This window comes from Pseudonaja textilis, chromosome 5, assembly GCF_049901715.1.
Source record: "Pseudonaja textilis isolate UNSWEBS1 chromosome 5, rPseTex1.2, whole genome shotgun sequence".
Lineage (NCBI taxonomy): Eukaryota > Metazoa > Chordata > Lepidosauria > Squamata > Elapidae > Pseudonaja > Pseudonaja textilis.
In genome coordinates, this window is record NC_141994.1 from 23810569 (window position 1) to 23838520 (window position 27952).

Genomic DNA, 27952 nt, shown 5'->3' on the forward strand with positions numbered 1-27952 from the left:
TTAAATTAAGCTATGAAGAAGAACCCTATGCTTGTTTACCAGAAGGGTTATCCAGGATTTCCCTAAGTGGCTTGAGACCCTTCATTATGTGGCTATTTTGGCTGTAAAAATGAAAGGCATCATAATTTCACCAGTTCTTAAAATAGGAGAAAGAAAATAGGATTGGAAACAAGCAAGCAGTGCCCTCTTGTGGAAGATGGCATCTTACACTATTAAGTGTTACCATGTAAAGTATAAAAATATAGATCTGGCTTTATTGTACAAAATAATTAAGGGATATAAATCTGACATCAGGATTCAAAAGGAGGACAAAATCGTAGAGCATTTGACACTTTGAAACAGATTTCAAAGTATTCTGGAACAATCAAGCAAAAGACTGTTAAACTCATGTACATCAAAAGGTTTCAGATTATCTCCCAAGGTCTTAATAAACACAATGGATTTTATTGTAATTGTTAATTGATAATGTATTTGTAATCTGTTCTATGTTTATTTTGCAGCTCCATAACTATTCTTCCTTCTTTCTTTTCATCCTCATCTCCATTTAAATCTTTCAGCCGTTTAGCTATTCCACGGATCTGATGATCTATAATTTGGAAATAGTAATAGAATAGAATTCTTTATTGGCCAAGTGTGATTGGACACAAAGGAATTTGTCTCTGGTGCAAAGGCTCTCAGTGTACATAAAAAGAAAAGATACATTCGTCAAGAGTCAAGAATCATCAGGTACAACACTTAATAGTCATAGGCTACAATAAGCAACCAAATCATACTAGGAAACAGTCAAGATTGGATCCTGCAACATTATCTTGGGACATGTATATTTGCCTTCATTTGTGAAAAGAAATGTTTGGGGTGGTTAAAAAAATAGAAAATTTGCTAGGAGGAGGAGGAAGAGGAAAAAGAGGTGAAAGGAAGGGAGGACAAGGAGGAAGGGAGGGAGGGAGGAAGAGAAAGAAGGAGGGAAGAAGGAAGAAAAGGAAGGAAGGAAGATGAGGGGAAGGAAGGAAAGAAGGAAGGAAGATGGAGAAGGTGGAAGGAAGGAGGGGAAAGGAAGGACAGAAGGAATGAAGGAAAGGAAGGAAGAAGGGCAAGGAGGAGGTGGAAGGAAGGACAGAAGCAAGGAAAGGAAGGAACAAGGTGGGAGGGAGGAAGAAAGGAAGGAAAGGGGGCAAAAAGAAGAAAATAAAGAGAGAAAAGGAAAGGAGGGAGGAGGAAAGGAAGGAAGAAGGGGAAGGAGGACAAAGGGAAGAAAAGAAAGAGATAACAGGAAAGAAGGAGGGAGGAGGGAAAGAAGAAAAGAAGGGGAAGGATGGAGGACAAGGAGAAAGAAGGGAGGAAGGGGACAAAGAGAAGAAAAGAGATAAAAGGGAAGAAGGGGGAGGAGGAAGGAAAGAAGAAGAAAGGAAGGAGTGAGGGAGGAGGAAGAAAGGAAAGAAGGGAGGAAGGAGGAGGAGGTTGGAGGAGAAAAAGGAAGCCCCACCCTCTCATACTTCCTCCTTCCGGTCTGAGCCCGCCCCTGGCCCCGCCCTCTCCCACTACCGCGCCTGCGCGAGTCCTCCGGGGCGTCCTTGGTGCGCCGCTGCCGGGTTGGGGGGGTGTTGCTGCTGCCGCCACCGCCATGCAAAGCTGGAGCCGCGTCTGCTGCGCCCTCGCCCAGGTAGCGCCAACTGGGGCCCGGCCGGGGTGGTGGTGGTGGGGAAGATGGAGAAGCCGCGGGGCTCGCGGCCTGCGCTGCCGCCCCATCCACGTCCCCTCGGGGCCACGGGAGGCGTGTGGGGCTGGCTGGCTCTGCAAAGCCCGCTGAAGCCGGGCGGGTGGGCTGCCTTGGAGCCTTGCAGAGCGGACTCATCCAGACCGGGGGCGGGGGGTGGGGGGCGGCTCGGGTTGAGGGTTCAGACGTGGATTTGACACGTGTGCAAATAAGAGGCAGGACTGGGTGGCCCGGGGCGCTTCTTTGCAGAAAGTGGGGGGACGACACGGGGGTGCAAGGTGGATACAAGGACTGTCCGGTCTTGGATTTTAGCTCCCAGAACTCCCCAGCCAGCATGGCAGAGGAAACAGCTGGGAGGGACCTTAGAGGTCTTCTAGTCCATCCCGCCCCTCAAGCAGGAGGCCCCTTGGCAGATAAGTGGCCCTCCGGTCTTTTCTTCAAAGCCTCCAGGGATGGAGTACCCACAACTTCTGCAGTCAATCAATCAATCAATTAGAATAGAGCTGGAAGGAACCTTGGAGGTCTTCTAGTCCAGCGGTTGCCAACTGGACAAAACTTTGGTGGTCCACAGAGAAATGTCACCCTCAGAGCATCCCCCAAAGCAAGTAATCCAGGCTGCGCAGGAACACAAGGCCTGTGGGAACTCTTCCCACTCACTCCTTACCTTGCAAACATGCCTACTAGGTTGCTATTTTTCCTTTTTCCGACCATCAGCTGTTCTTCTGTGCCAGGAGATTTAGATTAGCTAGAAAGCAGGAAATTGTTGGATTTCTTGCTTTCTAGCTAGTCTTTAGATCATCGACTGTGCTTTTAAGCACAGCCGAACCTCCCTTAGGACTGAAGGTTGTATTATTCAGTTGCAGACTCAGGTAGCCAATGGCAGAAAGATAGATCTCTGAGTTGAATCTGTGATTCTGGGAGCAACTCAATCTGCCTGCCGCCTTTGCCTGCTTTTGGGTAAAAGTTGCTCTTTTTAAAAATAAATAATTCAATGTTTACATAAATATTTATAATATTTACATACAAGCCATGCCCAGCTAGTCACATGACCACCAAGCCACACCCACAAATTAGGCCACACCCACAGAACAGGTTGTTAAGAAATTTGAATCCCACCCCTGCCTCTGTGGTTTGTGTGTGTATGAGAGGGAGATTAGAAGTCCCCCCTCTTCCTTTCCCCCTCTCTCCCTCCCCCCTTTCTCTTTCCCTTCCCCATCTCTCTTCCCTCCCTCCCTTTCTCTCCCCCTCTCTCTCCCTTTCTCTCCCTTTCCACCTCTCCCTCCCTCCCTCCCTCTCTTTCTCTCCCCCCTTTCTTCCTCCCTCCCTCTCTCTCTTCCTCCCTCCCTCCCTTTCTTTCTCTCCCCCTCTCTTTCTCTCTCCCCACTCTCTCTTTCTCCCTCCCTCCCTCTCCTCCTCCTCTCCCTTCTCCCCCTCCCTCCCTCCTCTCTCTCTTTTTCTCTCTCTCTCTTTCTCTCTCTCTCTCTTACCAAAATCAGCAAGCCACCATCAGTCAAAAGTCATATTAGTGGTCCCTGGTATTTAAAATTATGAGTTTGATGGTCCCCGAGGTCCAAAAGGTTGGCCACTTCTCTAGCAGGAAACCCCTAATCCAAGGGTCTTCAATCTTGGCAAGGTTAAGACTTGTGGACTTCAACTCCCAGAATTCCTGAGCTAACATGACTGGAGGAAGAATTCTGGGAGTTGAAGTCCACAAGTCTTCAAGCTGTCAAGTTTGAAGACCCCTGACTTATACCATTCCCAACAAATGGCTGTCCTATCTTTTCTTAAAATCCTCCTGAGAGGGAGCGATCACAACTTCTGGAAGCAAGCTGTTAATCCATCAGAAGAGAGCTGAAAGAGTTCAAAGAGCTGTGGTAGAGCTCAATTATATTCAGATAATTTATGCAAAACAATTGACACACTATCCAAGCTGCTTTTCCTACGCCAAAAGCAAAACAACAGAGTTGGAAGGGACCTTTGGAGGTCTTCTAGTTCAACCCCCTGTATTTCAGACAGGTGGCTGTCCAATCTCTTCTAAAAAAAAACCTCCAGTGATGAAGGCCCCACAACTATGAGAACTGGATTGTTCTGCAATTTTTTTTAAAAAAATGAAAGCTATCCAGTGTTTTTCAGTGCAGTATATTGTTTCATAATGTGATTAAACTAAGCTGGACTTCTGTAGGAATCTTTTATTTGCCTCTCTGATGTTTGAGATAGTGGGAAATAATAGTTTTTTGATAATATTTTTCTGCTGTATAAACATATTTGAATGTGGCCTTGAGTTGTATTGCAAGGACCGAACGTCAAGGAAGTTTTGGCTTATAAATTTATTGGCAAATAATAGACTTTGCAGTCAGAAGCAGGCTTAAGAATGGCTAATCACTTCAGCTTTTATTTCCAATTTTTTCTCTTAGCAGAGTGTAATAAACAGAAATATTACTTAAGATACAGAAAACAGGAATCAAGTTTTTGCACAATTCATTGTATGGATATGTCATTCTTTCTGAGGGAATTTAGATGCCGAGGGAGACAAACATTGAAGATTTTTTCCCTGTTTAAGAATTGCAAAGAATAAAGGTAGATGTATAAACCACAGCTGAAAGAGAAGGATAAAAAATGTAGAGTATAACAAGTGAAAATCTTTTGGGCCTTGCTATATTCTATCTATCTATCTATCTATCTATCTATCTATCTATCTATCTATCCACACATATGTACATATATACATACATACATACATACATATTCATTCAGCTTTGTTCAGGTATTTTCCCATGTCATTATAGTTGTGCTTTTAAAGTTGTAGCAACGTTTCGGCAGAATCTCGCTACAACTTTAAAAGCACAACTATAATGACGTGGGAAAATACCCGAACAAAGCTGAATACCATACATATAAATACCCACAAAAACTTAGGAAAATATATATATGTGTGTGTGTGTGTGTGTGTGTAGGTCTAGGTGTGTTCAGGTCTTTTCCCATGTAAGATTAAGAGTATCTTGGCGACATTTTGGCGAGGTCTCACTCGCCATCCTCAGGCTGGTGCTTTCGGCTTTGTGCCAGTGTAAGCAGTGTGTGATCAGAGTTGCCGTCTCTCTATAAATACTGGTGGTGGGGGCTGGTGTGCTGGGCTGGTTGACTGCGCTGCTGCCTCTTGATTGGTTGATGGAGTTGATGTTGGTATAATGGGCTGTGTGATGGCCTTGTGAGTTTTGTTGTGGATTCAGGATATCCCCAACCAGCTAAACACCTCATGGAACTAGCAGAACACTGCTTAACCAACACATATTTCATATACAAAGGACAAAGATACAAGCAAATTGAAGGAGCCCCTACGGGATCACCACTGTCACCCGTCATTGCAAACCTGTTCGTGGAAGAATTCGAATCCAGAGCCCTGGCTAATGCCACCCACAGACCCAAACTATGGTTAAGATACATCAATGACATTTGTGATTTGGCCCCATGGAAACCTAAACAATTTCCTAACGCACCTAAACAGCACACACCCCAAAATCAAGTTTACCATGGAAACAGAAACAAACAAACAAACTACCATTCCTAGATGTACTAATCTACAAAAGAACAGGACACCATATACCAGAAGAAAACACACACCAACTGCTACCTCAATGCCCAATCCCACCACTACCCAGCACAGATTAACTCCGTGGCCAAAACACTAATCACCAGAACTGAACGCCTGGCAGACAAGACACACATAAAGACTGAACTATGCACCCTGACTAAAGTACTGACTGTCAACGGCTTCCACAAAAGCAAAATCACCGGCTTGATCCACAAACACACACTGAGACATAATGGAGACCTAGAAGATGAACAGACCTATGGAACAGCTGTCCTGCCCTACCTAAGAGGTACTACAGACAAAATCAGTAAGATACTACACAGGCATTACATCAAGACTGCCTTCAAAACAGACAGAAAAATAGCCATCCTTAGAAACCCCAAAGATAAAATTGACCTGGAAAACCAAGGCATATATGAAGTCCCCTGTGCATCATGCCCTGCCACATGCATTGGACAGACCAATAGAAGAATAAGTACCCACCTGGATGAACACAAAAATGCAGTAAAAAAGCTGGAACACACTTCTTCACTAGTCCAACACATGAAAGCCACAGGTCATAGCATCAACTTCAATGGCACCAAAACCCTAGCCACTGTAGAAAACCCCAGCCACAGAATTATCAGAGAAGCCATAGAGATTGAAAAAAGACCTGAAAGCATGAATAGAAGAGATGGTTCCACCAGACTGTCAATTATTTGGAAGCCTGCACTCACAAACAAAAAAATCTCCACACCACAAGCCAGGCAAACACCTGGGCATAAACAGACTCCCCCTGATATCTCCAGCTCAAACACACCCCAACCAGGCACCCAGATGAAACCTAGCTTCCTAATAAATGATAGCCATCCGTTTACTTGGAGCCAAGCTGCACTAAAAGCCTCCAATACAGGAAACACAATGTTGCCAGCCAATCAAGACAAAAAAAGCTACAAAATAGACAGAAGATATTAGATATATACAGAAGATATCAAGCAGAACACAGCAAACTCCAAGACCAATAAACACAGACCAAGACTCCCAACCAATCAGGATGAAGAAAAAAACATTCTGGTACAGCAGTAGGCTAGCCCCAAATTTAAAACGGAAACAACTGTAAAAGTCTGACTCACAGGTGAACACAATACAGAAGCCTGATGATGGCAGATGAGATTCTGCCGAAACATTGCTACAACTTTAAAAGCACAACTATAATGATGTGGGAAAATACCCGAACAAAGCTGAATACCATACATGTAAGTACCCACCAAAACTTAAGAAAACATACATGCGTACGTACGTACATACATACACACACATACATATACACACACACACACACACACAGCTCAAAAAAATAAAGGTAACACAAAAATAAGACATCCTAGATCTGAATGAATGAAATATTCTTATTAAATACTTTGTTCATCACATAGTTGAACGTGCTGACAACAAAATCACACAAAAATTATCAATGAAAATCAAATTTAGCAACCCCTGGAGGTATGGATTTGGAGTTACACTCAAAATTAAAGTGGAAAAAAACACGACAGGCTGATCCAACTTTGATGTAATGTCCTTAAAACAAGTCAAAATGAGGCTCAGTAGTGTGTGTGTGTCCTCCACGTGCCTGTATGACCTCCCTACAACGCCTGGGCATGCTCCTGATGAGGTGGTGGATGGTCTCCTGAGGGATCTCCTCCCACACCTGGACTAAAGCATCCCCCAACTCCTGGATAGTCTGTGGTGCAACGTGGTGTTGGTGGATGGAGTGAGACATGATGTCCCAGATGTGCTCAATTGGATTGGGGAACGGACGGGCCAGTCCATAGCATCAATGCCTTCGTCTTGCAGGAACTGCTGACACACTCCAGCCACATGAGGTCTAGCATTGTCTTGCATTAGGAGGAACCCAGGGCCAACCGCACCAGCATATGGTCTCCCAAGGGGGTCTGAGGATCTCATCTTGGTACCTAATGGCAGTCAGGCTACCTCTGGCAAGCACATGGAGGACTGTGCGGCCCCCTAAAGAAATGCCACCCCACACCATTACTACTCACTGCCAAAACGGTCATGCTGGAGGATGTGGCAGGCAGCAGAACATTCTCCACGGCGTCTCCAGACCCTGTCACGTCTATCACATGTGCTCAGTGTGAACCTGCTTTCATCTGTGAAGAGCACAGGGCACCAGTGGCGAATTTGCCAATCTTGGTGTTCTCTAGCAAATGCCAAACATTCTGCACGGTGTTGGGCTGTAAGCACAACCCCCACCTGTGGACGTTGGGCCCTCATACCACCCTCATGGAGTCTGTTTCTGACCGTTTGAGCAGCCCACATGCACATTTGTGGCCCGTTGGAGATCACTGTGCAGGGCTCTGGTAGTGCTCCTCCTGTCCCTCCTTGCACAAAGGCGGAGATAGCGGTCCTGATGCTGGGTTGTTGCCCTCCTACGGCCTCCTCCACGTCTCCTGATGTGCTGGCCTGTCTCCTGGTAGCGCCTTCATGCTCTGGACACTACGCTGACAGACACAGCAAACCTTCCCACAGCTCGCGTTGATGTGCCATCCTGGATGAGCTGCACTACCTGAGCCACTTGTGTGGGTTGTAGACTCCGTCTCATGCTACCACTAGAGTGAAAGCACCGCCAGCATTCAAAAGTGACCAAACCATCAGTCAGAAAGCATAGGAACTGAGAAGTGGTCTGTGGTCACCACCTGCAGAACCACTCTTTTATTGGGGATGTCTTGCTAACTGCCTCTGCTTTCTACCTGTTGTCTATTCCATTTGCACAACAGCACGTGAAATTGATTGTCAATCAGTGTTGCTACCTAAGTGGACAGTTTGATTTCACAGAAGTGTGATTGTCTTGGAGTTACATTGTGTTGTTTAAGTGTTCCCTTTATTTTTTTGAGCAGTGTGTGTGTCTCTGTGGGTGTGGGTGTGTCTGTGGGTGTGTGGGTGGGTATATGTATGTACATACATATAAACTTATTCTTTTCTTCTTTTCCTCAAATTAGAGGGGCCATTTTAGCCGGATCCAGCATGGCTTACAAAGCATTTCAGCAGGACCTGTGAGAACTTATGCTGATCAAGGTAAATGTTACATAACTTTGAATTATATGGAAAAATTGGAATTCTTTGTTAATTGAATCCATAGTTCCTTCCAGGATGGAGTTTAACTGCATTACTGTTTTATTTGTTTACTAGCTCGAACCCCGCGCTTCGCTACGAAACTATGTGGTCGGGCTTAGTTTTTGGGGAGGAAAATAAGAGGGGGGAAATTGTGCCTCTGCCTATCAGCATCCATTGGTATGCATCTGGCTAGCATCCATCTGTGTGAGAGAGTTGAGGGCTGTTTGGAAACTGAAATAGTATTTCGTGTGTGAGCAAGGAGACAGCAAGGAGCCTGGGTGTGGCTTAGCTCAACTATTCTGCACTAAAGCTGATTGCTGCTCTGAAACTGAAAGAGAAACTCCTCTGCTTGTGTTTTGCATTTGGAAGAGATTTCTTTTCAGGTGGGGAGTGGGAGTAGAACTCCTTAGCATCAGAGCATGTTAATAATAATAATATAGGGAATACTAATGCTCTGATGGTCATTTCAAAAAATCCTTTCTTAGTGAGCACCTAGAAGCCAAGAAGAAGATACATGCCAAATTTCAAGTTTGTAGGCTTTACGGTTCTGGAGATTTTGTGATGATGCATGTGTAGTATTTTGCTTTTATAGAGAGAGATTAAATTCTCATCCAGCTCTTTTGAGTTGCACCAGACACTGCCATCTGGCATTTACGCGTTTATATTACATATTCTGATGATCACATAGCAAAACACTGTAGTAAGGCCACTAGGCCTTTGGAACTGGCCTTCTCAATTTGTTACAAAGAAGTCTGATCCAAGGATTGTTTCTAATACAAGTATTCCTCGACTTACAGCCATTTGTTTAGTGATGAGTCAAAGTTACCATGGTGCCGAAAAATAAGACTTATGGCTGTTTTCACACTTAAAACCGTTGCATCGCCAGGGTCATGTAATTCAAAATTCGGGCACTTGGCAGCTGGCTCGTATTTACAACGGGCTCGTGTGATTACATTTTGCGACATTCTGACAAAACAAAGTGAATGGAGGGAATCAGATTTGCTTAACAAACGTGTTATTAAGTTAACAACCTCCACGATTCACTTAATGACGGTGGCAAAGTTTGTAAAACGAGGCCAAACTCAACTGTCTCTCTTAGCAACAGAAATTTTTGACTGAATTGTGGTCATAAGTTCACACGTACACACACAGGTGTGCGCGCGCACACATACATACATACATTGGTCATACATACATTGGTCATACATACATACATACATTCCTGGTCATAACTTAAGGAATATAAAACTTTTATGTGGTCATAAGTTGAGGAATATAAATTTTTATGTGGTCATAAGTTGAATATAATTTTTTTTATGTGGTCATAAGTTGAGGAATACCTGTACAATGGAATATATATGTGGCTATTCACTTGTTTACCATATACCTTGAGAAAATAACAGACAATATATTCTGTAGCAATGGAGATATCTTCCTTTAGGTAGAGTTCTTTTTCCTGGCCATCTTTAAATATTTAATTTAAAAAAATTCTCTGCTTTTTGTTGTTCTAAAATTATATGGGTCTTTTTGCCAGTTGATGCTGATGTGACGGTCATCGGCTCTGGTCCAGGAGGCTATGTTGCTGCCATCAAAGCTGCCCAACTTGGCTTTAAGGTGAGCAAGCATGGTAAGATCCCCGGGTAATGTCTCAATACCCTGTTTCCCCGAAACTACGATCCACCCTGAAAGTAAGCCCTAGCTTGTTTTTTACACGTGTGCCCAATATAAGCTCTACCCACAAAATAAGCCCTAATTAAGATCCTGCTCACTCCAGAGTGCACGGATAAAAATTAAACTAGGGTGGAGATGGGGGTGGTAGAGCTGCCCTACTACTAACCTTTGGACAGTAGTAACCAGGCCTCACACACCCCAACACCTGCCTGGCTGGCCCATTTCTTCTGCAGCTGGCAAGGCTTTCCTGAAGGCCTTTGGAGCTGAGAACAAACCTCTGGATCGATCCAGAGCTCTGTTATTGGCTGCAGAGGCCTTCAGGAAAGCCTTGCCAGCCTCAGAAGAAGTTCCTGAAGGCCTCTGACAGTAAAAAAGAGGCTGGGGACAACACATGCAAGTGAGGTTAGTCAGTGGATGACATCCCCCGAAAATAAGACCTGGTGCCTTTTCTGGTGGCAAAAAAATAATAATAAAAAAGATAAAACGGGGTCTTATTTGGGGGGGAACACGGTAGTTTGGAAAAGTTTGCCAAAGTTCTTACCAACACGTGAAAGACTGGAAGTTTAGTCATTTTGCCTGCAGGTAGGAGGTGCTTAAATATGACGGACCTTCAGTGATACCCAGATTATAAGACCTTTGAAATAGAAACTCTGAGAATTGAATAATGTTCATTCACCTTTAGTTGGATTTGACTTCTAGTGTCAGAATGAAATACGATTATGGTTTCCTAGGGTTGCCTTTACTTTGAACATTAGGACAGGAGACCACCAGGGAATTTGAAGGCTGTAGACCAGAATGAGAAATTGGATAAAGCAGGCCAGAAGAAAATGCAGGGCAAGCCCATTCTCTCCCCAAGAAAATGGCCTAGATAAATCAAACCACAATCAAACTTAGTGTTCTGACCTAGGCTTCCCAAGATCATGAAGCCGACTCCTCATCCTGATAAAACCTCTTTTATTTAGGTTAAAGGGAATTCCTCTCCAGCAAAGTCCCGGCAAACAGTCTTTCATGAGATTTCACAACTACAGATCTTTATCAGGCTTGGAGAGTTGCCGGGTCAATATCTTCCAAATGCCATGCTGTAGTAGCAATTACTTGGCAAGGAGTCAGGAACAAATCTTCATCCTAATGAATTGAGCTAATTGTCTCCTGCAAACACCCCTCCCCTTTTGGTCCTCTTTGTTCCCTGTGGGGGGGGGAGTGGCATTCACCGTCCAATTGTGCTTTTACTTCCGAGTCAACCCTTGTTCCTTAATTGTTCCCTTCTCCTGGCAGCTCTCTGCATGCACACACTGGGAACAGGCTCCAGCTGTTCTTCTGCCTCACTGCTGCCCGGCTCTGAAGTCAACTGATAACTGTCAGATGGCTCTGGCCACATCTCTGCCTCTGACACAGAGCCCTCAGAGCCTTCCCCAGACTCCAGGACTGGCTCATGTTCTTCCCCAACCTCCTCACTGTCCAAGTCTGCTGCCAGCTCTGCTCTCTGCTGGTGGGCCACAACACTTAGCTAGACTAAACTCTTTCTCTTTGAAAATTAGTTCCTCGGTAATGCTTGTCTAACTCTGCCACTCAGATGCAGTTTTTGTGTTGTTGTATTGCATCCCGAAAGGAAATTTTACTTATTTTATTAATCAAATTTATTGGCTGCCCGTCTTACCACAGGGTTGGTTTTTGGACTAATTGTAACAGGATTGTCCTCAGAAGATGAATCCAGATGCCAGGTTTCTGTATGAAAAATTCTGTTCAAATTATTATGTTTGAAAGCTGTCTTGTTCAGAAACATGAGAGATAGAAACAGGGCAGATTATTTTCTTTTTATAACCCCCATTGGCCATTTTATCCAGTTTTAATTCCCTGTGGTTACTTTGCAAAAACTGCAGGACTTAAGTTTTTTTTCCTAAGGAATCTTTGATGTTCTAAATCTGATTTTTTTTTTTCTCTCAGACGTCTCATTACCAAACTTGGTAACCTCATCAGTGCTGCAAGGGAATGTTTTTCTATGTGCAAAAATACTTCTAGCCCCTCCTGAAGTCCCAGGAGTGCATTTTCGGCAGCAAAACTTAACAGTCTCTTGCTTTTAAAACCCTAGACTGCCTGCGTGGAGAAAAACGAAACCCTGGGTGGGACCTGTTTGAATGTTGGATGCATACCTTCTAAGGTAGGTTCGGGATTTGTCTTTCCCAGGGGTCAGCAACCTTAAACACTCAAAAAGAGCCACAAAGTTCCTAACTGGAGGCCCCCCCCCAATTCAATTCTGGAGCCGACCAGAAGTCTAGTTCCTCCACCATAGAGTCTCCTCCTAGCAGGGCATCCTTTTTTCTCTGCCGACCGGAAGTCCGGTTCCCCCACCATCGAGTCTCCTAGCAGAGTGTCCTTTTTTCTCTGCCGACTGGAAGTCCGGTTCCCCATCCCCCCATAGAGTCTTTTCCTAGCACGGTGTCCTTTTTCCTCTACCTGTCCTAACCAAAAGCCCTATCAATTGTGGAGGTGATCGTTCTGACCAAGGCTTATTGAGACACTAACAAACACATGTTAGTTCCAAACCCTTTTTTTTATTTCGATGGCTGTGAATTATATATGTCAATCACAGCCCATAATGTGTCTCAAACAATTCCACCGAAGTCTGCCAAAGTCCTCCTGATAAGCACGCACCTTTATCTTTCTTGAAATGTTGCCAACAACTAAATTGCCAATTAGCTGTACACGGCCAAATGGAGCACAGAATCAACACGGAGCTTCAGATTTCAAACCGACCAGAATGAGCATAGTTGCTTCCTGCAAAGGCTCATGTCCCTTTGCTCCTCCTTTATGTCTTATGGGAGGGGCCAATCACCTCCAAGCCTTACTCCCGAGTCGCCTCTTTTGTCTTACTTGCTCTTGTTTTCTGGCAGCTCTGTGCATGTGCGTACTGGGAACAGGCTCCCGCTGTTCCTCTGCCTCACTGATGTCAGATTCTGGAGGCTCCGGAGTCAGCACACAACTCCCAGATGGTCCTGGCCCCATCTCTGTGTCGGACGCAGATCCCTCGTCTGAGTCCTCCCCAGACTCCCGGACTGGCCTATGTTCCTCCCCACTGTCTGACTGCTGCCGTCTCCGCAGGCTGCTGGCGGACCACAACAGTGACCAGAAGACCCAACCCTTGCCATAGAGTCTCCTCCTGGCATGTTGTGCTTTTCCTCTCCCTAACGGGAAGCCCCTCTCAAAAGTGTGGGACCGACGAGTGACACAAAGTGATGAAAGAGCCACATGTGGGTCCAGAGCCGTGGGTTGCCAACTCCTGGTCTTTCCCATCCTATCGGAGACAAATTATCAAAAATTTTGCTCCTTGAAGAACGATGGTTAAAATGGTACATTTAGAAGCTGTGAAGTGCTCAGAGGTAGCCCTCCACTTAACGACCACAATGGAGCCCCCCAAATTACGCTGTTAAATGAGAAATTTTCTAAAGTGTGGTTTGTCCCATTTTACGGGTCTTCTTGCCATACTTGGTTGTTAAATGAATCCAGCTTCCCCATTGATTTTGCTTGTCAGAGGGTTGCAAAAGGAGAATCACGTGTGTCCCTGCGACCGTCATAAATATGAACCAGTTGCCAAAGCCTCTGAATTTTGATCATGGGGATGCTGCAATGGTTGTTAAGTGTGAAAAATGGTCATGAGTCTCTTTTTTTTCAGTGCCATGGTAACTTCAAACAGTCAGTAAATCGACTGTTGTAAAACCAGGCCTACCTGTAGTTTATGAGTTGCACTGTGGTTGTATTCGCTAGCCGTCTTGCTGTTTGTTACACTCCCAAATATATGGGGTGTATGTGCGTGAAGAAGCTTAGTACAGAGACAGTATTGAGTGGACTGAATGACTACTTAAGATAAGACAAGACACCTCAAATATTATATATATAAAAGCGAAATACCACTCACGCATCATCAAGAAATCTCCAGAACCATAAAGCCTACAAACTTGAAATTTGCCATGTATGTTCCTCTTGGCTTCTAGGTGCTCGCTAAGAAAGGATTTTTCCAAATGACCCTCAAGAGCGTTTAGAGTATTTCCTATATTATTATTATTATTAACACGCTCTGATGCTAAGGAATTCTACTCCCTCTCCCCACCTGAAAAGAAATCTCTTCCAAATGCAAAACACAAGCAGAGGAGTTTCGGTTTCAGTTTCAGTTTCAGAGCAGCAACCAGCTTTAGTACAGAACAGTTGAGCTAAGCCACGCCTAGGCTCCTTGCTGTCTCTTCCTTGCTCACACATGAAATACTGTTTCAGTTTCCAAACAGCCCTCAACTCTCACACAGTGACAGGACGCTAGCCAGATGAATACCAATGGATGCTGGTAGGCAGAGGCAGAATTTTTTTCCCCCTTATTTTCCTCCCCCAAAACTAAGCCCAATCACATAGTTTCGTAGTGAAGCATGGGTATCGAGCTAGTATTAAATATGGAAGTGCTGCCTTGAAGCTATGAACAACACATAATCAAAGTTTTAAGCACTTTACCTGGCTGTATAGGACTAGTTATTTTAAATGCACTTGTTTTTTTAATGAGACATTTTCTGGATAGTTTGTGTATTTGATCGAAATCTGTTTTATATTACAGGCCTTGTTAAACAATTCACACTTGTACCATTTGGCTCATGGGAAAGACTTCGCTAGCAGGGGGATTGAAAGTGAGTATGCCAGTGAACTATATAACTCCTGCTAAATTTATTCCATTTACTTATTTGTATCCCACCTTTATTATTTTTACAAATAACCCAAGGTGACAAATGCACACAATGCGCCTTCCTCCTCCTCTTACCCCCCCCACAACAACCCTGTGAGGTGACTTTTCCTCTTTCTAGCTCTACCTACCTACCTACCTACCTACCTACCTATATATTTTTTATTTATATCTTCTTTCCCTATCTCCCTTCCTTCCTTCTCTCCCTCCTTCTTTTTCCTACCCCCCTTCCCTCCCTCCCTTCTTTACTTCCTTTCTTGTCCTTCCTTCTTTCCTTCCTTGTCCTTCTTTCCTCCCTCTCTCCCTTCATTCTCTCCCTCCTTCTCTGTTTCCTTCCTTCCTTCCTTCCTTCCTTCCTTCCTTCCTTCCTTCCTTCCTTCCTTCCTTCCTTTCCTTCCTTCCTTGTCCTCCCTCCCTCCCTTGTCTTCCTTTCCATCCCCTTCTTCCCTTTTTTCCTTCTTTCCTTGTCTTTCCTTTCTTGTCTTTCCTTGTCCTTCCTTCCTCCTTCCTTCCTTCCTTCCTTCCTTCCTTCCTTCCTTCCTTCTTCCTTCCTTCCTTCCTTCCTTCTTTCCTTCCTTCCTTCCTTCCTTCCTTCCTCCTCCTCCCTCCCTCCCTCCCTCCCTCCCTCCCTCCCCCCTTCCAGCTACGTTTGTATTGCAATGTTTAATTGTTGAGTGAACTCCCTTTAAGATGTGTGATGCCCAAGACTAACCGACTCCTTCCCATTCATAATTTGTATTTCAACAGTTACAGGTCTCAGGTTGAATTTAGAGAAAATGATGGAACAGAAGAGCGGTGCAGTGAAAGCTTTAACAGGAGGCATCGCCCACTTGTTTAAACAAAATAAGGTACCCTTTTGATAAAAACACACATGGGCTTTCGTTTGCATTATCCCTAGTTATTAAGGCATTTTACACCTCTTTAATCTGCTGGGGAAGGATAAATAATAAAGGGGAAAAAAGGAGTTCCCTACAACTCCATTTAGTAACTGAACAGCTTAGAAAAATTAAGACAGATCTATTAAAAGTGTTTTTTAAATATTTTTTCCATCAAAAAACCCAAAAGAAATTCATCTTCCAGATCTCTCATTTCCGAAGGGAAAGCATATCAATTCCATAGCTACAGGGCGGGTTGTTTTTCTTATAGTAAATGACGAGTTAGAACAAACCGTCTGATTTATATTTTGATTTTCAAACATCCCTTTGTAAGAAATGATCATATCTCAGGTAGTCTCAATGTCAGGGCTCCGGCAGTTACCCCCATTTAAATCATGAGTCTTGAGCCAAACTTCCAAAACTTAAAGAATATTTATTAAGAGTAAACATGCTGGCGCTGCCTGGGTGTAGCCGACTCTGAGACAGATAATTCACTGTCACCCTTGACCCTGGTTTTCCTCCCACCCACTGGGTGTATCGTAATTCATATTCTCCAATGGGACACATCCATAGCCAAGAGTCATCAATCATGTTCTCCGATTGGAGTTTTGTGCGGCAGAAACTCCAGTCGCTTAGTTATACTCTTTGCAAGATATGAATGGAATGCACTTTCGATTCCGAACTGCTGCATTGCTATTTCAAACTCCTTCTCCCCCTTTCTAATGGCAACTATAAAACGGGCATAGAAAATGTTTTATGAGTTGACATTGGCCTTTTTATCCACCTGTTGAGTCCTTCCCTGGAATGAGCAGATATTTAATAACAAGAACAACAAGAAAAGCAACAATAATAACAGCAATAATAACAACAACAATAATAATATAATTGCAGGACCTAAACTGTTCCAAGCATATCTTCCTTTTGCAATTGGTTATTATTATTTAAATGACAATATGTTGGCAAAAGATAATTGTTTCTTTGGTTTTTTTAAAAAAATGATTTTTCTTTCCTCCTTTAAGGTAACACATGTGCCTGGCTTTGGAAAAATAACTGGCAAAAACCAGGTCACTGTAACAAAAGATGATGGCAGCACTCAGGTTATCAATACGAAGAACATCCTTATAGCTACAGGTTCAGAAGTAACACCTTTCCAAGGAATTACGGTATGGCTTGGCTTTGAAGTTTAGCTATGGTAATATTCACCTGGAGTATTATTGATGTGATAATATTTTCTTTAAACTACCGTGTTTCCCTGAAAATAAGACTTAACTGGAAAATAAGCCCTAGTAGGATTTTTCAGGATGCTCATAAAATAAGCCCTATAACCGAAAATAAGCCCCAGTTAAGATGGTCAACCAGAAGGATCCACTTAGTACCTATTTTCTCCCCAAAATAAGACCTAACTGGAAAGAAAGACCTAATGCATCTTTTGGAGGTGTTATTTTCAGGGAAATAAGGTATTACTATATGGAAGTTATGGGTAACATTTCAGAGTTGTCCAACTGTGGCAACGTTAAGCCCTGTGGAGTTCAACTCCCAGAATTCCCCAGCCAGCATGGCTGGCAGGAATTCTGGGATTTGAAGTTCACAAGTCTTAAAAGTTGCCAAGGTTGGATGCTTCTGTAAATTTATATTTAAATTTCTTGGGTAAAGCTCTGTCCATCTAAAGAGGATTGTTTTTCTCTCAATTTATTTAGATTGATGAAGACACCATTGTATCATCCACTGGTGCGCTGTCTTTGAAACAGGTCCCTGAAAAAATGGTAGTCATTGGTGCAGGAGTCATTGGAGTAGAACTGGTGAGAAACAGGCTTGAAAAAATGTGTTTTTCAGTGTCTTTTATGGAATGCAATGGTTAGATAAGCTGGTGGGATGGATCCACTATCAAAGGATAACACCGGTTTTAAAATTGGAGCACGGTTTACCAGCCGATTTTGGGGCTAAATTCGAAGTTATTATCTACAAAGCCCGTACCAGAATATATCACTGCACTGCGAAATTTGAATATGCTCCAAATTCAGGTCCTGAACAACTCAAGCAGATCTCCTTCCTCCATTTTGGAAAATGCCCAGCCAGGCAGGGAGGGGAGGAATCAAGTAGGGAATTAGCCTTGAATCATTGCGGTAATAGTACAATAATGTAAATATAGGTCGTGTTTGGTGCGAAGTTAATGGTAAGGAGTGAGTACATAGTGTTTGAATTCATGCTTCTAGAGGCCTCTGGAGTTTATGTATTTATATCTCACCTTTATTATTTTGATAAACAACACAAAAAAGGTAAACATATGCATCTTTTCCCCATGACAATCACTCCGTGAAATGGTTGGGCTGACAGGGAATGGCCCAAAGTCACCCAGCCCTCTTTCATGCCTAAGGCGGGATTACACCTCACCATCTCCTGGTGATTGGCCCAGAGACACCCAACTGTCTTTCATGCCTAAGGCGGGACTAGAATTCACCATCTCCTGGTGATTGGCCCAAAGTCACCCAGCCATCTTTCAGGCCTAAGGCAGGACTAGAACTCTCGGTTGCCTGGTGATTGGCCCAAAACTCCTGTTTTGCATTGCACGCTCTACAAGAGGTCTTCTTGGTTGGCAGATGACTTGCCTGGCATACATTTTTGGAAATTATTTTTGGCATTGTATCATTAGGTAAGGGGAAAAAGAAAAGAAAATTAATGAATTAATCCCCTTCCCTCATGTGTCACACAACGTAAAAAGGGCGTGGATTTCAAATTGGAAGAATGTTCAATTTGATGGTGGATATATTAGTTTAATTGGCGTGAAGTCCGTTCACTGTTTTTGGAAACCTGTTGATCCCAGGGTTCAGTTTGGCAGCGTCTGGGTGCCGATGTGACAGCTGTGGAATTCCTGGGCCATGTTGGTGGACTGGGCATTGATATGGAGATATCCAAGAACTTCCAGCGCATTCTCCAGAAACAAGGACTTAAATTTAAACTCAACACAAAAGTCACTGGCGCCACCAAGAAACCTGATGGAAAGATTGATGTCGCGTAAGTAATTCAGTAGACAAATAACTGGATTTTAAGGCGTCTTCTCCCGTAAAACCTTCCTCCCTCTAGTATTAAGACTGGAAAACATGGTATATTTTCTGACAGAGAGTTGGGAAATATAAATTCGTTCGATATGATAGACAGGTGGTCCTCATATGGCTGCTGGAAATTTCTGTTGCTAAGTGAAACCTTGGTTAAGTGACTTTGCCCGATCTTACTACCTTTGCCGCAGTTGTGAAATGAAAAGCTGTAGTTGCTAAATTAATAATTTGATTTATAGTACGTCTATGACAACATACAGCCTAGTCAGCTTGTTTGGTGAACCTTTGATCTGTTGCTCTTGTATATGGTATCTGATCTTTTACTTGGAATAGAAAGAATAGAATTCTTTATTGGCCAAGTGTGGTTGGACACACAAGGAATTTGTCTTTGGTGCAAATGCTCTGTGTACATAAAAGAAACGATACATTCGTCAAGGGTCAAGAATCATCAGGTACAACACTTCATGATAGTCATAGGATACAATAAGCAATCAAATCACACTAGGAAACAGTCCATATAGATCGTAAGGATACAAGCAACAAAGTTACAGTCGTACAGTCACAAGTGGGAGGGGATGGGTGATAAGGAGTGTTGAGAAGATTAATAGTGATAGTAGTGCAGACTTTGTAAAATAGCTGGACAGTGTTGAGGGAATTATTTGTTTAGCAGAGTGATGGTATTTGTGGAAAAAACTCTTCTTGTGTCTAGTTCTGGTGTGCAGTGCTCTTTAGTGTCATTTTGAGGGTAGGAGTTGAAACAGTTTATGTCGGGGATGTGAGGGGTCTGTAAATATTTTCACAGCCCTCTTTTTAACTTGGGGTGCGGTATACAGGTCCTCAGTGAAAGGCAGGTTGGTAGTAATTGTTTTTTCTGCAGTCCTAATTACTCTCTGGAGTCTGTGTCTGTCCTGTTGGGTTGCAGAACCAAACCAGACAGTTATAGAGATGCAGATGACAGACTCAATCATTCCTCTGTAGAACTGGATCAGCAGCTCCTTGGGCAATTTGAGCTTTCTGAGTTGGCGCAGGAAGAACACTATTTGTTGTGCTTTTTTAATGATAAAGACTGACCGAAAATAAAATTTCTATTCCGACTTTGACACCTTGCAGTTCCCTGCCTCCAGATTTTCAGGCAGCCCTTCCCTTCTTGTCATTTCCAAAAGTCTTTCCCACTTCACTTTGACTTTTTAACCACGATTGAAGGTTTCTGGTGATAGTCAAGGAATTTTTTTTACTAATCCCTAGATTTTTTTCTCTCTTCCTACTCTTGTCTTTTGACTCTCTTAGACGTCCCCCAGGCTCTCTGCATTTTGGGCTGGTTGTAAAATCAACAGAAGGAATGAGAGTCATCAAGATTTAATTTTACTAGCTGATTACACTATATGTGCTCTCCTCCCCCCACCTCATTACATATGCTCTCACCCTCACCCTATTACAGAGAATCTTTGACTTATCACCATTCATTTAGTAACTGTTTGAAGTTACAACGGAATTTACAATTTTTCACACTTACGACTGTTGTTGCAGCATGTTGCAACATGGTCATATGATCCAAATTCAGTCACTTAGGCAACTGATTCACATTTATGACAGTTGCAGTGTTCCAGGGTCATGTGATAGAATAGAATAGGAATAGGAATTGAATAGAATAAAGAAAGAATAAGGAAAGTGTAGAAGAATAGAATAGGAATTAGAATAGAACAGAATAAAGAAAGAATAAGGAAAGAATAGAAGAATAGAATAGGAATTAGAATAGAATAGAATAAGGAAAGAAGGAAAGAATAGAAGAATAGAATAGGAATTGGAATAGAATGGAATGGAATAGGAATAGAATAAGGAAAAAATAGAAGAATAGAAATGAATAAAATAGAATAAAGAAAGAAAGAATTAGGAAAAAGTAGAATAGATATTAGAATAGAATAAGAAGAATAGAATAGAATAGAAATGAATAGAACAGAAGAGAAGGAAGGAACCTTGGAGGTCTTCTAGTCCAACCCCCTGCTTAGGCAGAAAATAAACATTTCAGCCAAATGGTTGCCCAATCTCTTCTTGAAAACCTAACAACGGTGTCCAAGATGGGGCAAAACAAACGTCTCACTTAGCAACAGAAATGTTGGGGCTCAGTTGTAATCGTATGTCAAGGACTACCTGTACTGACTTTTTAAAAAACCCTTTTCCTTAGAATTGAAGCCGCCACCGGTGGCAAAGCAGAGGTGATCCCTTGTGATGTCCTTCTGGTCTGTATTGGTCGGCGTCCCTTCACCAATAACCTTGGTCTGGAACAGGTGGGAGTTGAGCTAGATAACCGTGGAAGGATCCCAGTCAACAACAGGTTCCAAACCAAAGTTCCAAAGTAAGTTGAGATGCTTAGAATTGTGGTTTATATCGAACCAGATGAAGAACAGTTGCTCTATTAAGCATGATTTAACTCTCCTTTTTGCCAGGTTTAGTTCAGTCTGATAAGTGTTGTTCAAATCAGGAACGTATATAGCTAAATAAAACAGTCGTTTTGATTTCACATCCTTTGGATTAAAAAAAATGATGGGGGTCTAAATTCTATTTTTTTAATAAAAGTTTTTTATTTTTATTTTTTACACATCTCTACACGTGAGCAACGTGCTTCCAGATTACAACATTTACATCTATTTTGTTAAACATCACCTCCAACAATCATCCATTTCACTAATCTTTAGATAAATTTCCATTTCATATTTCAATTCATCAGTTCAATACCAATTTCATTTCATCCACACATATATTTTCAGTTCTTTATCCCCTATTATTTTCATTTTCAGCTTACCACCTATTTTATTTTACATTATACATCATGATCATATTTAGCTTTCTCTCAACCAATATAAGAGTAAAAAATAAAATGAAACTATTATATTTAGGATCCACATGGTATATCCCCCTAATCTACATTGCAATTATATAGTAGTCATATTTTTTCTTTATTTCCACTTAGCCAAACTTTGCCTATGTAATTTAATAAGTTTCCCCTACTTTTAATAATCAAAAATCATCATTATAAATATTTGGGGTCTAAATTCTACATGAGAAGACAATATACTTCAAATTTAAGTAATCTTTGTCTAAAAGCACTGGTATTTTTTTTTTGTTATTCATTCATTCTATTTGAATTCCATTTGAGGCCAAAAGGTAACCCTGCTCTTTACAGGTATACTAATATTTTATTTATTTATTTGGATTCTGCCTTTACTGTTTTTACAAATAACTCAAGGTAGTTAATACCTTGCTCCTTCCTTCCACCTTCCTTCTCCTATTTTCCCCACAACAACCCTGTGAGGTGGGGGTTGGACAGAGAATGAGTGACAGGCCCAAAGTCACCCAGCTGGCTTTCATGCCTAATAAGGCAGGACTAGAACTCAAAGTCTCCTTGTGATTGGCCGAGAGTCACCCAGGTGACTTTCATGACTAAGGCGGGACTAGAACTCAACCTCTCCTTGGGATTGGTCCAAAGAGTCCCAGCTGACTTTTACGGCTAAGGCGGGACTACAATTCACAGTCTCCTGGTGATTGGCCCAAAGTCACCCAGCAAGCTTTCATGGCTAAGGTGAGACTAGAACTCAAAGTCTTCTTGTGATTGGCCCAGAGTTACCCAGCCGACTTTCGTGATTAAGGTGGAACTAGAACTCACTACTTCCTACTTTATAGCATTGTGTCTTAACCCCTAGACCAAACTCTCTCATTCTAATTTTTTTTTTTTTAATTTGGCAGCATTTATGCAATTGGGGACGTGGTGGCTGGCCCCATGCTGGCTCACAAAGCTGAGGACGAAGGGATTCTGTGCGTTGAGGGAATGGCTGGAGGCGCCATTCACATCGACTACAACTGTGTGCCGTCAGTCATTTACACACACCCTGAAGTGGCCTGGGTTGGCAAGTCAGAAGAGCAGCTCAAAGAAGAGGTGCGTCTCATAATGTTTCTTTCTGGGTTGGGCATTTAAAAAGAGAAGAAGAAACGGTGATGTGAGGAGATTTCCAAGAAAAGTTTGGGCGACCATTTGCCTGGGGTGGTATAATGGACAGGAGGATGGACTAGAAGATCTCTAAGGTCCCTTCTAGCCCTATGATACTATGATGGGGTCCTCAAACTTGGCAAATTTTTAAGACTTGTGGACTTCCAACTCCCAAAATTTATGAATAACATAGTTGCATATAAATATTAAAATAAGATTTTGCAGAGTTGTATTTTTTAAATAATTTATTTTATATAATTTATTTTTATATAATTTTTATAGTTTATATTTTATTTTAATTTATTTTATATAATTTTTATAATTTAACTTTATATAATTTATTTTTATATGATTTATTTTATACCATTTTATATATTTTTTAAAATAATTTATTTAATTTTTTAAAAATAATTTATGAGTAACATAGTTGCATATAAAAATAATAAGATTTTGCAGAGTTCTATTTTTTATAGCTTTTTTTATAAGTAGTTTTATCATACTTAGATATAATTGAATTTTACAGTCTGCACCGTTTGGGCATTTTCAATTAATTCTACACTTTTAATACATTCTGTTTCCTTCTTCTTCATCAGGAGTTCACATTTGTTACGGTTTTAATTAATTTAAAAAGATAATGTTTTTGTGACTCGCAGCTCTAATCCAGACAAACCTTCTTGAGAAATGGGTTGATTTGATTTACTTAATTTACTTAAATTTAATTTGATTAATATTTTCCAAGTATTATCCGCACTCGGTCTTTTAAGTTCTTGGCTTTGTGTATTACACAGTTTTTCAAGGCCTCAAATATTGCTGGAATTCTGTCTTTAAATGCACATCTCAATGTATTGTCCTTCTTTGACCGATTCTCAATGTTTTTCATGACAGGAATGTCTTTTCTTTCTCATTTTTTAAAGCTGTGGCCTATTTTCACACATGAAGTTAACAGTGGTTTAGACCAGGGCTCTCCATACTTGGCCAATTTTAAGACTGGTGGACTTTCAACTCCCAGGATTCCCCATCTAGCCATGCTGGATGGGGAATTCTGGGAGTTGAAGTCCACACCTCTTAAAGTTGCCAAATTTGAGGACTCCTGTTCTATGAAATTCAAGCTTAAAGTGAAAACTGAACTGTCCCGTATTACACCAGCAATGGGGACCCTGGCCTTCGCTGTCTTCTGAAATTAAAAAGTTTGGACGGAGGTAAACTTGGCTAGGCTTTTATCTTCTAGAAAGTAGTGCCATAAGGTAACTGTTCTGATCTCGTGATCTCCAGGCCAATTGGTGGGTTCCCAATTTTTTTCCTACCAGTTCTATGTGGCGGTTCTAAGGGTGTAAGGTTTTGTTGTGTTTTCATCATCTCTTTGAGGGTAAAATCAGATTTTGTCTCCGTTTTTGTCTAAGAGCGAAGGAAAACTTCCGTGAATTTATGACGTTGGCTTGTTTTCAGGGAACAGAATACAAGATCGGTAAATTCCCTTTTGCGGCCAACAGCAGAGCCAAGACCAACGCTGACACTGACGGGATGGTGAAGATCTTAAGTCACAAAACAACAGACCGGATGCTGGGAGCACATATTTTAGGCGCCGTGAGTATGCTGAAGGATCTGCCCCTGTTGTAATGTTACACAACATTGAGTAACTTTTACTTCTAATCTATATATATAAAAGCAAAATACCATGCACGCATCATCACGAAATCTCAGAACCGTAAAGCCTACAAACTTGAAATTTGGCACATATGTTCCTCTTGGCTTCACAAAGAAAGGGTTTTTCCAAATGACCATCAGAGCATTAGTATTTCCTATATTATTATTATTATTAACACTCTCTGATGCTAAGGACTTCTACTCCCCACCCTACCTGAAAAGAAATCTCTTCCCAATGCAAAACACAAGCAGAGGAGAGGAGTTTCAGTTTCACAGCACCAAGCAGCTTTAATACAGAACAGCTGAGCTAAGCCACGCCCAGGCTCCTTACTGTCTCCTTGCAAATACTGCTTCAGTTTCCAAACAGCCCTCAACTCTCACACACTGACAGGACGCTAGCCAGATGAATATTGATGGATGCTGATAGGCAGAAATTTACACACACACCCTTATTTTCCTCCCCCAAAACTAAGCTCGACCACATAGTTTCATAGCGAAGCATGGATATTGAGCTAGTGCTTTATAGACTAGGAAACAGGTACTGACATATAAGCAATAGTTGATGTCTTGTAGAAAGGTAACTGACTGCATCTAAGGCTACTCTTACAAAGCTTTTTCCCGTATATAAGCAGTTGTGCAGTTGTTGTGCATGTGATTTTTTTTGAGGCTGCTGTTTTTAAAAACCATGAATACATACAACCGTTGTGGGTTCTTTTAGAATTACCACTGGGGAGGGAGAGCGATGGCTCATCAGTTAAAGATATGGAGTTGGAAAGTTGACAGTTGAGGTTCGAGACCCAAGCGCCACACAATGGGGTGAGCTCCCATTCCTTGCTCTAGCTCCTGCCCACCTAGCAATTCAAAAGCATGCGAATACGAGTAGATAGATACCAGTTCAATGGGAAGATTAGAGCGTTCCACATGCCTTTGGTGTATAGCCATGATGGTGAACCTATGGCACACGTTCCACAGGTGGCATGCAGAGCCATTTGTGTGGGCACACGAGTCCCAGCCAAACTTACCTGCACTGCGCATGCAGGCGCCTCCCAGCTGATTTTCGGTCTGTTTGAGGCCGTTTTTGCCCTCTCGAAGGCTCGAGGGAAGCTTCTGCAGCCTTGGGAAGCCAAAAAACAGGCCTTCTGGAAATACCGGGTGTGCTGAAACGGGCCCATTTTTCGGCCTCCCAAGACTGCAGAGGCTTCCCTCGAGCCTCCGGATGGGCGAAAACAGCCTCAAGCGGACCGAAAATCAGCTGGGAGGTGTGCACATGGACAATGCAGGTAAAGGGCGGAGTGGGGGTGTTGCACGTGCATGCGCAGGGGGGTGGGGCTCATTGCATTGGGGGTGCCAGTGTGTGCATGCTTTCGGTACACCACCACAAAAAGGTTCATCATTGGTGTATAGACATACTGGCCGTATCACCACAGAAATTGTCTTTGGACAAGGTTGGCTCCCTTGGCCAAGAAACAGTGATGAGTACTGCCCCCTAGAGTGGGACACGAGTGGACAGGGAAACCTTTATATTTTGGGGAGCCATTCTCATCCATCACTGTCATTATTCCTTCTCTAGGGTGCTGGTGAAATGGTTAACGAAGCCGCTCTGGCAATGGAATATGGCGCTTCATGCGAGGACGTAGCCAGAGTTTGCCATGCCCATCCGGTAAGTCCCCACGACTTGGTCATCCATGTTGAACATTATGGGAATTTATTTATTTGATCCTGCCTGTGTTATGACTACAAATAACTCAAGGTGGTGAATGGCTCCAGCATATCTCCCTCCTATTTGCCCTACAACAACAGCCCTGTGAGGTAAACTGGACTGGGTGGGGGGAGAGAGAGAGAGAGAGTGACTGGCCCAAAGTAACCCAGTTGGCTTTCATGGCTAAGGTGAAACTAGAACTCATCGTCGCTTAGTGATTGGCCCAAAGTCAACCAGCTGGCTTTCATGCCTTAGGTAGGACTAGAACTCACCAGCTCCTGGTGATTGGACCAAAGTCAACTGGATGGTTTTCATGCGTAAGGAGGGACTAGAACTCACTGCCTCCTGGTGGTTGGTCCAGTCACCCAGCTGACTTTCATACCTAAGGCAGGACTAGAACTCACCAGCTCCTGGTGATTGGCCCAAAGTCACTCAGTTGGCTTTCATGCCCCAAGATGGGACTAGAATTCACTACCTGCTGGTGATTGGCCCAATGTCAGTTGGATGGCTTTCATGCCTAAGGGAGGAGTAGAACTCACCGTTTCCTGTTTTCTAGCCTTGTGCCTTAACCACTAGCTCTTAGACTTATATACCGCTTCCCAGTGCTTCAAAGCCCTGTAAGCAGTTTACAGAGTCAGCCTGTTGCCCCCAACAATCTGGGTCCTCATTTTACCCACCTCGGAAGGATGGAAGGCTGAGTCAAACCTTGAACCGGTCAGGATGGAACTGCTGGCAGTCGGCAGAATTAGCCTGCAGTACTGCATTCTGACCACTGTGCCACCAGGGCTCTTAGACCACAAGTGGCTCTCTATTAAAGTTCTTCATCATTCATAATTGATGAAAGATCTACATCAGGGGGTCTCCAACCTTGGCAACTTTAAGACTTGGGGACTTCAACTCCCAGAATTCCTCAGCCAGCAAAGCTGGCTGAGGAATTCTGGGAGTTGAAGTCCACAAGTCTTAAAGTTGCCAAGGTTGGAGACTCCTGGTCTACATCATTGCATTGATTTTCCTTTCTTATCTTCTCTCCCATTCATATCTCCATTTTTTTTTCCTGTGTCCCCTCCGCAGACCGTATCTGAAGCTTTTAGAGAAGCAAACCTAGCAGCTTCCTTTGGCAAAGCGATCAACTTTTGAAGTGAAGGAACATCATATTTTTTCCCCCTGTGAAACCGACCAAAGACTTGATGGAAAAATCTGGTTTTTGCAATACTCCCGGGCCTTAATTGAGTGAACTTTTGTTCCAAAAAAAAAATTATTTAAACAAATAGGGGTTTGGATTTAATTAACCAACACCTGTATATTATATTACCAATACTATATTTGCATTATTGATTGTTCATTCTTAAGTTTCACAGAAGAAAAAGAGCAGCCGTATCAGCTAATTTGTTTGGAGCGATCTTCAAAGGTCCCATCATGTATTTTTGTTCAAATATAGTGTCTAATATTAACTCCATGTTGTTGCTTTGTCATTGTTGAGGAAATGGGCTTATCCTGATGATTTAAAATAAGCCATAGCCACCTTCGCACAATGCAGTTAACAAGTGAAGTGAAAGCGAACAATAGACTTAAATCGGATTTTATAGATAACATATATGTGTTTAAGAATATTTGAAACTTGATTCATTTTATCCTCGATCACAATGTAAAGGGACGTTTAAAATAGCAATGGACCTATGCTATATCAGTAATCACTTGCAAACATTTTTAAGAGCAGAAAACTCCTTTGTTTTAGTGACACTTTGTAAAAGAGAAAAAGATGATACACCTCTGTGCTTGATAATTATTATTTTTTCTTTGGTGAAGTTTCTTGGTTTCCAAATTTGTAAAACTGTATCTTGAGAGTTTAAAATACAGAGGGAAAAACTTAAATTATGTTGGCGTCGTAATACAAAAT

General features: G+C 42.4%; 1 protein-coding gene across 1 annotated transcript; it reads left to right on the forward strand.

The window, feature by feature from the left end:
• Nucleotides 1–1562: 1562 nt before the first annotated feature.
• On the forward strand, nt 1563–27951 carry DLD (dihydrolipoamide dehydrogenase). The gene is made up of 14 exons (XM_026701260.2): nt 1563–1660; nt 8300–8375; nt 9949–10028; nt 12175–12243; nt 14680–14749; nt 15550–15650; nt 16697–16840; nt 17375–17476; nt 18499–18689; nt 20913–21083; nt 22472–22661; nt 24159–24296; nt 25927–26016; nt 27127–27951. The coding sequence occupies exons 1-14, from the start codon at nt 1622–1624 to the stop codon at nt 27190–27192; spliced, it is 1527 nt and encodes a 508-aa protein (XP_026557045.1). The 5' UTR covers nt 1563–1621; the 3' UTR covers nt 27193–27951.
• Nucleotide 27952: the final 1 nt, after the last annotated feature.

Coding starts and splice junctions, on each gene's coding strand:
- DLD (XM_026701260.2), top strand. CDS start 1,622: ATGCAAAGCTGGAGCCGCGTCTGCTGCGCCCTCGCCCAG. Junction 16,841..17,374: donor CACCTTTCCAAGGAATTACG/GTATGGCTTGGC, acceptor CAATTTATTTAG/ATTGATGAAGACACCATTGT. Junction 17,477..18,498: donor GAGTCATTGGAGTAGAACTG/GTGAGAAACAGG, acceptor TGTTGATCCCAG/GGTTCAGTTTGGCAGCGTCT.